The sequence below is a fragment of the Spermophilus citellus genome, assembly GCF_964194105.1.
Source record: "Spermophilus citellus genome assembly, chromosome: 12".
NCBI classification, from domain to species: Eukaryota; Metazoa; Chordata; class Mammalia; order Rodentia; family Sciuridae; genus Spermophilus; species Spermophilus citellus.
The window spans coordinates 8,231,123-8,242,503 of NC_138198.1; the positions used below are offsets into that span (position 1 = coordinate 8,231,123).

The window sequence follows — 11,381 nt, forward strand, 5'->3', positions numbered from 1 at the left end:
CCAGACGCCACCCTGCTGCGTGTGCAGCAGAAAATGTGCCAACAGGTATGCCCTGCTGAAAGAACTCAGGTGCTGCCGCCAGCTGAAGGCTCTGGGGGAACCTGAGCTTCTGGTTCGATTCAAAAGGGGCTGATCAGGACCCTGCCAAGGACCACACAGTTGGTGGTCTTTCAAATCCCTGGAACCAAAAACCTATGCAGCTCTGAACTGTGGGCCACTTCGGAGTCCCATGGGGGACTGCATTGGCGATGGGCCCCCAGGCTGGGAAGGAAGGAAAATGGAGTTCAACTGAGCCTTGGCGCCCAGAGTGAAAAGGATTGGTAGAATCCTGCAGCAGCCGAGCAGCCTGCCCTTCCTATCCCGGGTCCCAGGGAGCAGGGCACCCCTCACCTCCACTGAGCCAGAGAATAGGATGTTCTAGAAGCGACTGCCAGTGCCTTTCTTACCTTGCCTAGACCTCCAGCCCCCGCGGAATCTAGAAGGCCCCGCAACACACCCCACTGTGTCATAAAATATTTTATTGGAAAAAAAAAAGTCACCGTCTTCGCAAGATGGGGGGTAGGAGCCCCAGCGACATCGGGGACCCGGCCTCAGGCCGAGCCGCTGAGTTATCCCGGCGCTGTCTCGGGCTCCGATGCCCTGCGCCCGGCCGCTGGGTCCCCGACGCGCGGAAGCGAGTGTGTGCCTGGCGGCCTCCAGGACCAGAGACGGGGTGAGGGTGTGGGCCAGGAGCAGGGCGTGAATGCACGTGGAGCGCACGGCGCCTCGGAGCTCCAAGGAAGACGAGTTGCTTCCTTGGCGATGGACGTCCCAAGTAAGGACCAGGAGCGCGCCGGGGCCTGGGTTTTTGGCTTCAGGGTCTCTGTCCTTCCTTGTTTGACCCCTGATTGTCCGCATTCAAAGTAATAATAAAATGCTTAGAAAGCAAACGGTGGGGACGAGAAGGGACGGTCCGCAGGTTTCCGCGGACTCAGGCGGCCACTGCTTCTCTGGCTCCCTGGCTCCGCACTCTGCCGAGCTCAATCCTCGCGGCTCCTGTCGCTGGGCTCGCCTGGCACCTCCGCCGGCTTCTCCGCCTCCTTGGCGCGCTCCTGCTCAGAGAGTTGCTCGCTTGTGGGGATGGAGTTCTTCTTTGGCCGCCCCTTGGGCTTGGTAGGAGACTCCAGGCCGCCGCCCTGCAGTACCTACACGAAGGATGACCAGTACCTCGATGGGCGGGAGATGGACTGGGGACCCTTGTGCCCAGCACCCAGGGGTGACCCAACCGGGTCATCAAGGACCGCTCCCCGCCCCTGGGAAACGGCAGCCATTTGAGAGCGGCAGGGAAGAGGCATCCCCTAAGACTGCAGAGGGGTTCAAGGCTGCCAGCGGACCTGGGGGCTCCACGGGACACCAAGGATTGTTGGCCCCCATAGGGCACCCAAAGAGGCAGAGGGTCCTCATATGCACCAGGTACGGGGGGAATCGGAAGGGTTGGGAAGAGGTCCTCGCGGAGCAGGGAGGAACAGTTCTTGCAGGGCACAGGGGCATGGCCCGGGAAACCGAGGGCCTACAGAGCTACCAGGCACACTCACTATTTTCTTCCACTTCATCCTCCGATTCTGATACCACGTCTTCACCTGCAACTGGCTCAGGCCCAAGGACTCCGCGAGATCTATTCTGGAAAGAGCAGGGCGCACCTTCAGCAGGGCAGATGGCCACCCTCCCACCGCCTACTGGCCCCAGCCTTGCCCAACACTACCTGTCGGGCGTGGAGAGGTATTTCTGCTTCTCGAAGCGTTTCTCCAGGCCCATCAGCTGCAGCTCGGTGAACACAGTGCGGCTCCGGCGCCCCTTCTTGGCTTTGGTGCTCGGCTCACCAGGGCCTGCGGCCTCCAGCTTCCCGCGGAGCTGCAGCTCCAGCGGCAGGTGCGGCGCACCCGCGGCGCCAGGCAACCCAGGCCCGGCGGCCAGCAGCGCTGAGCCCAACCCGGAACAGCCGAGCGGCGCCAGCGGGAACTTGAACACCGCCGCCTGCTCTGCCTTCAGCACTGCTGCAGGGAGAGAAGAGTGAGCAGCCCAGTGAGCTCCAGCTGCGCTGCTCTGCCTCGGCAAGGGCCACGGGAGCTTCAGCTCAGAGAATTGAACACGCAAAACCTCCACGCCTGGCGGCCTGGAGCAAGCACGTGAGCCACGGGCAAAGACTTGAACTAAGCGCAGAAGACAAGCCTCCTCAATGTTCTGTTCTCCAGAGTCTGGAAGAAAGGACCTCCCCAGCCCGGTGCTCTGCTCTGGCCTTCCCCATGCCCCAGCCGCCTCTGGACTTCAGCGTTCTCGAGAAACAAGTTCACAGGTCTGAGACGCATGCAGTGTCTCTTTCGTAAAAAAGGAAATTAAGAAGAGACCGGTGCCAATTAAGAAGGTGGGCGTCTGCCCCGACCAAATCCGGCTTGCTGCGTTGGGAAAAAGAACCTAAAGGACTGTGCAGGGTCACTCTCCTGTGCTCAACACAGCAGCCACACCGCGGGCTGTGGCCGTGCCATCCGCTGGGATGGGATCGGGCGCTTCCTAGAAATTCCAAAGCACCCTACAAACACGAAATTTGTGTTCTTGTTTTTCTGTTCAGGCTCTTCCCCGTGAAGATGCTTCCATGTTCTCTAGTCCTAAAATGTTTTTTTTTTTTTTTTTGCCCGCTTCAAACGAACTACTAACAATACAACAGATAGAAGTGAAAGGCAGCGGAGACACCGCATTCCAAATGAACTTAGAACGAGCAAACTGGCTCTGCCGCCACCGGCGGAACAAGCTCAACCAAGAAGGGACGAAAGGAGTGCAGAAAAGGCGGTTGGTGGGGCTGGGGTCCCCGCCAAGTTTAGTAGGCCTCCCTTCCCTTCAGGCTTCTCTGAGTCGGGTCCTAGTCCCTTGGAAGGGGACCCAACAAGGTGCAAGTAAAGGTAAGGAGGAGGAGAGGGGAGACGGGAAAAGGACTCTTTAGGGGAAAAGTGGGAGAGGCAGATCTACACAACCGAGAGGATAAGGGAGGCCAAACGCTGAGCAGAGAGTAGATGAGAAAGGTTAAGAAGGGAATGGAGGTGGTGGAGAGGGCACTGCAGGCCAGGACAGGCACCCGCCAAGAAAGAGACAGGGTGGGCAAAAACGGTTTGAGCAAGTGGTTCAAGTTCTGCCGAGACCCAGCTGACCTGAAAGTAGAAGGTCCAGCCCGGCAGCGGCTCACAGGCAGGCCTCTTGCTCACGGCAAGGCCCTATGGCAGCAGAGGCCTCGTTTGTCCCCAGCTGCAGCACTGGACTCCAGGATACCCTGGGCCGACTTGGGCCAGTGTCTGTACCCAGCATTGGAAGCCGCGGGCTTCTTCTAGAGGTCCCAGCTACCCGAGTTTGGGTAGTCACAGGCTCCTCGTTGTCAGTTCTCCACGGCGAAGCCCAGAAGCCCACGATCTGAGGTCATTTTGACCCTCACTAATCCGCAGACCGGTCGTTCGCCCGAGATGGGAATGCGGGTTCTGTTCCCCGGGCCCAGCCCCCTATCCTGTGCTGAAGGCCGAAGAGCGGCCATGCAGCCAAAAGCAAATGCCCTCCCTGGCCTGTCCTTCGGGCACGAGGCCTGTTTCTACGGAGCCTGTTGCCCGCACTCTCCGCTTCCAGGCTGGAGCGCGCCTAGAAATCTGTCCCGGGGCCTGCGCGCTCAAAGCAACGTCCAGGGTAGGTTCTGGGCGCCCCCACGGCGTGGCTCTTACTCTCCCGCTAAGACCGGCCCACAGCCCCAAGGCCCCAAGGCCGCCGCACGTACCCAGGTGGCTGTGGAAGGGCCGCGCCGCCAGCAGCGCCTGCACGCCGAACTTGAGCAGCTCGCCCGCGGCGGCGGCGGCGGCTGCAGGCGCGGCGCCCTTGGGCCCGGACGGTTCGGTGAGGATTTCCTCGATCATGAAGCTTCGGTAGCGGTGTGGCCGGTGATCTGCACAGCCCTCGGGAGGGCCGAAGCGCACGGCGCCCGGCTCCCCGGGCCGCTGCATCGCTGCGCCCGCGGATGCGCCCGCGGCTGGGCAGCGGCGGCGGCTGGGCTCGGGCGCGGGGCCCGCGCGGGGCTCTAGGCCGGCCCGCAGCTCCCGGCCGCGCGCGGGCGCCGGCTCATGCCCCCTCCCCCGCCGGCGGGCCGGGCGGAGGCGCAGGGCGCGGGCGGGGCGCTCGGGGCTCGGCCAGTCGGACCCGGCACTGCGCCCCCGCCCCGCGCTGCCGCGCCTCTAGCCCGACCAGCCCCGCGTCACCGCCCCGCCCCGCCCGCGCGGCTCCGCCCCGCCCTGCTCCGCTTCGCTCCAGGCTGCGGCCCCCCACCCGCTAAGCGGAGCCGGAGGGAGGAACCCAGAAGGGAGGGAGGAGGGAAGAGAGGAGAGGCCGGCGTGAGAGGGGCCGGCCGACCCAGACCGAAAGAGAACCAGCCGAGCGCACGCCCAGGAAGGACCAACGTAGAACTCGGGAAAGGAGACCCTCCCCTAGAGATGAGACACCGAGGGATCCAGAGAGAGAGAGAGAGAGGTGAGAAAAGGTCCAGGCGGTGACAGTGGGGACCAGGAAAGATAAGAGAGTGACGGTGCCTGGGATGCCGTGGAGACGTGTGCAGAGAGAGCGGGAGTCCGCGGCCCGGACGTGCCAGAGGGCACAGAGGCAGGCCTGACAGAGGGAGGGACCAGTAAAGAGAGGATACAGGTAGGAAGGCCCGCGGCCTAGGCAAGGGTTAGGGAGGAGAATGGGCAAAGGCCCCGCATCTCAATTGGGAAAAGAGTGATGGTGTGCCTCCCGCCAGGGTGCAGGGCCTAACGCCCGCGTAGGGGTGCTGCAGTGGGCAGGGTGCAACTCAAAGAATGGCAGTCGCACCTGTGCTCCACCGCCGGGGCCAACCTCCGCCTCAGTTTACCATGATCGGCCTCCTTTCCCTCCGACTTGCCCTGAGAGGAAAACGTTCTGCAGGCAGATTTGATTGAAATGCAAACCCAAGTGATACGTGCACACATTCTCCTTGGCAACACGGGAACGCTGTGGGCTGGGTTATGTCCTCCTAGTTAGAGGATTCGATGGAGAGGAAGAGAAAGGATGCAACTTCCCCATTCCCCATCTTTGGAGCATCAAAGGAACCAGGTGGAGCTGAGGGCAGGGATCAGGGGGTGCTCTGAGAGTCTGCCTCCCCATCTCTGAGTTCTCAAAGGCTCCTGCAGGACTGAGGAAATCCGAAGGACCTCTTCTAGATCTGTCTTGTAAAGAGAGTATAATCCCAAACCTGAGGTGAACAATCCCAAAGTAAACTCTCTACCGAGTTTGGAGTTTCCATCCTTTGACTCTGCCACTGCTGGGTAAACCACTGCCTGTTTCTGGGCTCCAGCTTTCTGTCCCTTCCAGAAGAGATATACTTGACACCAAGGAGTTTGTGAGGACTGAGGGAGGGGGTCCTTACCCAAGACCCACAGGATCTCCTGGTTAGGAGGGCAGGGTGTACCTAGGAGGCAAGAGGAGGAGCTGTTGTCCTCCCCTTCGCACTCCATAGACTGGGTCCTACCTCCAGCCCCAACCACCACAATCAGTCAGCACCTGGCTCCCAGCTGGTGTCTTAAACCACTCCTACTTCCTAAGTGAGCTCCACACGAGCCTAAGTCCTTACCTCTGGGAAATGGGCAGCATGCCCTGCCCCCTCCCTGAGCTGATGCAGTTTCTTCAGTTCAGTGGATTGCCAAGGGGCGATCTTGAGACTCGACCTAGACTGCCCTAGACGGTGGCAGCTGGCCCAGACTCTGGGGAGACTAGGAGATGGCCAAGACCCCTTGTTCATAGGGACTGGGTAAAAGACAAAGAATGTCTTACCAGAGGCTCTGAGCCACTGCTCCCCAGTTGTTGGGTGACTTTCTGAACCCTAGGGTCATCCTCATGACTGAAAGAAGGTGGCCTCTGTGGCCTCCAGTTGTTTCCAACTCCCCAGGGTAAGTGGTTCAATGAGGAAAAATGGTTCTTTGGAAGGGGTGATGTGAGACCTACTAAGAGTAACAGTGGCCCACACCAAGGAGGCCTCCGAGTGATCAAGCAGTAGGGGCCGTGTTACGGCTTCTCTTGGCCCAGCACCCACCCCACCTCCGCCTGGGCAAGCAGAGGAAAGCCAATTTCTCCTGGGGTCCTCAGGAGCCCGGAGGGGCTCTCCCCAGTGAGTAGGCACAAAGAACCCTTCCCTAGATGGGAAGTCCAACCACCTCATTTTTCCAATGGGCAATTGAGGCCCACAAGAGAAAGGGACCTACCCAGGCCCCCCAGTGTATAGGACTGTCCTTCCGTGGCCCTCTGTCTCAGGGTCTTTTCCCTGGCCTCCACCACCCCCATCCCAGTGTCCTTTGCCTCCTCCTCTTCCTCTCTGCTTTCACACCTTCCAAGGGGCTTAGACCAGGGTATCCTCTAGAGATTTAGGCCCAGACAGCCCCCACCCCACCCCTCACCTCTTACTTAGATTCTGAGAGAAGTCACCCAGATTTGAAATGTGCGCAGCCCAGTTGCAGCCCTGAGGGTCTCACATGCTCAGGATTGGGGTCCTGCATCTGAGCATTCATATTGTCGATCAGCTGTCACGGAATCCGTTTTACCACCTGTCAGCTTCTTAGGGTAACTCTCTGGTCAGGTTGTTGTTGGTGGGGGTTGAGTGATTTTCAGCGTGGAGGTCTCAACTCTGGATTTCAGGGACTCAGTGGACTATGACCCAGCCTCCTCCCCATTCCACAGGTGTGCCCCCCAGCTGCTTGGACTCTGGCCAGCGCTCTTTCCTGATCCCAGGCATAGGCCTTCGGTGAAGGCGGTGAAGGCAGCCTCTAGGAATGAGGCCTCAAGGGTTGTGGGGTTTGCCTGGAGGGAAAGGCTGAGAGCCACGTCACTCCCTCCCCTCCAGTGCGCAAAGACACTACCGCTGCGGACCTGCCCCTCGTTCACCCTCCTTGGGACAGCCACGTCCTCGGAACTGAAGGCAAATCCTCAGATAAACCCCTTTTAGGCGAAAAACTCAAAAAACGAATGACTGCGAGGCCTCCGCTGCTCAGGAATTGCAGTATTGGCGCCCTGGAAGGGGCTCACAGTGAATGGGGCTTCATTCTCCAGCCCAGGCTGCCCGAAGAAGGGGAGTCTCCACCCAGAGGCGCAGCCGCGGTGCCCGACGCCTGGGACCCGCCGGGGCCTCCAGCCGCTGCTGCGAAAATCCCGGAAAGCGTCCACTTGCGGTGCTCGCAGTGGAAAAGATGAGCTCAGCGCCCGGGGCCAGCCACCCTCCCCCGTAGCCTGGCAGCTAGGGGCTCTGGGCCACAGGGGTCCTCTTCGCCTTGACGAAAGATGGGGGTTCCAGAGCACAGAACCGTTCCCTCCCAGTGCTCAGTCCCGGTGACTCCACATTTTCTACTGGCACCGGCTGGGCGAAGCGGAGAAGGGGTCTCCTCACCCTATTAACTGAAACTCTTAAGCACTGGTGTGCAGATTCCAGGCCCTCTTCCCTCCTCCTGCACCCTCCTCCTGCCCCAGCGCCTCCCAGATGGCATTCTGGAACGGCTCTGGAGCGAAGGGGTCACAGAATAAAGACAGAGAGGCTGAGTACCCAAGGGGGCAGCGTCCAGCGTCTGGGGGCTTCTGGGTGGACCTCTTCTCCTGCCCTCCCAGGACTGCCGGCCTATTTCTTTGCATTTCCTCTCCTACCTGCCCTGGGTTTTTTGTTATCTTACTTGGCCAAACGAAGTTGGGACCAGAGATGTAGGGAAGGTTTCTTTAAAACGGTCACCTCGCCTCTTGGTATAATCCTCCAAATAGCAACAGCCCAGCGGTCCAACAACTTCCTCCCAGTTGACCAAGAGGACCTCGATCTTTGAGCGAGCCGCCACAGAGCCCCGCGCGCCAAGGGCACGTTCCTTTTTCCAGGGACGCGGCGCTAGCGCCCTTGAATGGCGCGGGCTCTTCCCGGTTTTCTTTCTTGAAGCCTGAGGTTCTGACTGCTCCTAACCAGGGGCAAGCTGGCGAGGATGGCAGTGGTGGCGGCATTCGACGTGGGTCGAGGGCCTGTCTCGGTGGGGGCCGGGGGCTGCGGTCCGCGCCCTGCTCTTGTCTGGAACCGGGACTGGAGACTTCTATTCTGCCTTCAAACAGGGTTGTCAAGTTGCTCCGTCCCCAAGCTCGCAAGTCTCCCGGAGACCGCCAAACGTTTTCCTTTGGAGAAACCATTCTCTGTGACCCTTTTTCAATGAACATTTCGACGTCAAGCGTGGACTTTCGTTTTGAGTCATTTCAAATGTCTGGGAACCCGGAGGTCAAATCGTATTTGGGGCGACAGCGCCTTTGGATACATCCCCCTTTCCGTCTGTAGTTATCCCTCTCGGAGCACTCTATGAATTTGATCCTTTGGAATTGGTTATTTTTTGTTGTTTTATAAGGTTGTTTTGTGGTTTGATGTGTGATTCCCTTTGGAAGTGTGAGTTTTAAAAGATACATAGGTACATAACGACTGCCTTCCGAGGCTGAGAAAACTCCAGGACCCTGATCTTGGTGGCCAGGGTCCTGGGGCAGTCCTTGGCCAGTTCTTTCTCCATTTTACACCCACCCCTGGCCAGCCTGGGCGGGTCCCGCCGCGACCTCGGGTCAGAGTCTGGTCTTGCGAACCCGCGGCGCTTGAGGCCACGTCCAGGACCAGGAAGCGGTGGCCGCTGGGTGCCGGGGCTCGCTGGGGCCGGGTGATGCGGGCCGGAGCTGCTGGGTGATGAAGATCTAGAGGACCCCCACCCGCTGTGGGACTGTGAGAACTGAACCTCGGAGATCTGCTGTGGCGCCTGGAGTGCAGTGCGGGGAAGGAGAGGTTTGACCGGTCGGGGCGCAGGTTGGGGAGCTCAGTGCGGGCGTTGGAGCCGCCCTGACCTTGGGGCGGGGGCAGGGAGAGAGAAAGCCACGTGATGACCGCCTGGAGAGACCCTACTGGCCCCTTCGAGGCAGGTGCTTGCCGCCTACTTGCCACTTAGCTCGCACCCAGGACTTTGCCGGAGCTCTTGAGGCTGCGGGTGACCCTGTTCTGAGGCCGCACTTCGCCAGGAGCACACGCACACGAAAGGCCGGCCGGCGGGAAGGGAGCAAGCTGCAGCGAGGGGGCCAGCTGTCGCCAGCAGAGGACACCCGCTTGGGAACGTCTCGCGCTTTTCTTTACTTTCCCTTTGCTTGCTTTCTTGTCTTCCTTCATCCATTTCCCGTCTTCTTTATTACAAGGTCTCCCCATCCTCCCCTGCTTCTCGCTCTCGCTCTTATTCTCTCCGCCCCTCGTTTTCTTCCTGTTTTCTTTTCATCAGAACAACCAAACCACAGTTCGGTCCTCCTAATAATGAGAGACGGGATCTTCATACTACTAGATACCAGCCACTGTGGGTTTAGTCGCTTCCATTATAGGCAGAGCCCTTGGAGGGTTCACAGCCCTGTGGCCAGGGTCTTGGAGCCTGGGCACCCTGGGGAGCCAGCCCTCAGTGGGAGAAGGAGTCCAGGCCCTGCCCCATCAGTACGGGGAGCTGGAACGCAGTGCCTCCTACAGGATGTCTTTGCCCACCATCCAGCAGGTTGGTGGATGGACACTTGCATCTGTCCTCCCTGACACAGACAGTGCTGTGACCATAAGTCTTTTCCTGCTCTGAAAATTGAGTGAGGGGCAGGAGGAGGCCTGCCCCTGACTCCTCCAGCAGCACCTCCCATTGGATGCCTTGCAGACCTTGGGAGGGGACGGAAGGACAGGCACAATGCTTATGTTGTAGGTAAGGATTCTGGAGCCTACAGGGAACACAGAAAGGCCATGACACCCTGCTCCTCAGATGCCAGGCCAGGACCAGCCTCATGCGAGGGCTCTAGGCCAGTCCTTCTGCTTTCTGCTGGAGAGGATCAAGGGGAGAGAGACAGGAGCTGCCGCCATCTCCACAGGCCCTGATTTCCTGGGCCCTGTCTCCCCACATTATACCTGCCCTGTCCCTGCCCATGATCAAGAGCATTCCTTGTCCAAACTTCAGTTTCCCCAAATAAAAGGACAGGAGGGGTTTTTAGATGAAACCTTCGCCTAGCCAGTTTTAACAGCCTTAATCAAAATGCTTTTTCTGTAAAGAGCTAGATACGTAAATATTTTCTGCTCTGCAGCCCAGAAAGCTTTGTTGCAGGGACTCAGTTTTGCCATTGTAGTGTGAAAGTAACTGCAGATAATACATAAACCAATGAGTATGGCTTTGTTCCAATCAAACTTTGTTTATGGACACTGAAATTTGAATTTGATTTCATTTTTACATGTCATGAAATATTCTTTTCTTGATTTCTTTCAGCCACATGAAAATGTAAAATCCATTCTGTTTACTGGCTTTATAAAACCGGGCAGAGGGTCACGATTTGCCAATTCCTGGTTTAGAATCAATTCCGCTGATTGCACAAATATGTGCACTTGCATTTGAGAAGTGTTACCTTATTTTTAAAATTCTTTTTCTTTTAGTTTTAGTTTCTTTTTTTCCAGGAATGCACCCATTTGTTTAATAGCATGTGAGTCTTAGAAACATAGAATCGCCTGGTTCATTGCCTACTCTTGTTTCTGAATTCTCAACAATTAAAAGTTTTCTTTCTATGAATACTGTCTGCAGACACTGGACTGAATGAGGCAAAATCATCCTCTCACTTAATTCTCACAATGGTCTTTGGAGCAGAGATTGTTTACTTTGCCTTCTAGTTCCTTACACACTGCTGCTTACAGGGTGCTCACTACCTTCAGTGGCAGTCCTAAGGGACTACTGAGAGTCCCCTGACCTGGACCAGCAGCCCCCGGCAAGGGGGAAGGCCACGGCTGGTGAGATGACTCCCTCTTGGGCCATGTCCTTTCCCATCTCCTCTCATTCCGTTGACATCCCCTCCAGTGGCTGAGATGCAAGACAGACAGAAGGCTATGTCCCTGACTTTCTGGGAGTTTCCCAAGCCCTGAGCCTTTGCAGCTGCCAAGTGACGAATTTGCAAGAAACAAGCGAAGGGAAAGAATATGACATAAAAATAGCTGTTATAAATGTGTAGTTGGCTAAAAGTATTTCCAGGAAATCTTGCTCTGGGGGAGGCCAACGCCACATCTCCCCATGACCCATGGTTCTTGTGCCCTCTGCTGGTCACATTCTGTCTACCAGGAATCCTCCTGAAACGGAAAACCAGACAGCATGACCTGTTACATGTGGAATCTAAAGAGTGGAAATCCTGGAAGCAGACTGGAATGGTGGCTACTGGAGCCTGGGGTGGAGAAAATGTCAGTCAAAGGGCACAAACTTTTAGTGATAACATGAACAGAAGTTCTGAGGATTTATGTACAGCATATAGACGCTAGTCGATAACGTGTGTTG

General features: G+C 57.8%; 1 protein-coding gene across 1 annotated transcript; it reads right to left on the minus strand.

Annotated features, from left to right (window-relative positions):
* Positions 1-534: 534 nt before the first annotated feature.
* Positions 535-4,167, minus strand: BARX1 (BARX homeobox 1). The gene is made up of 4 exons (XM_081263223.1): positions 3,788-4,167; positions 1,742-2,033; positions 1,575-1,659; positions 535-1,184 (listed from the first exon to the last, which is right to left on the minus strand). Exons 1-4 carry the CDS (start codon positions 4,008-4,010, stop codon positions 1,020-1,022), a joined length of 765 nt encoding a protein of 254 aa, XP_081119349.1. The 5' UTR covers positions 4,011-4,167; the 3' UTR covers positions 535-1,019.
* Between the last annotated feature and the right edge of the window lie 7,214 nt (positions 4,168-11,381).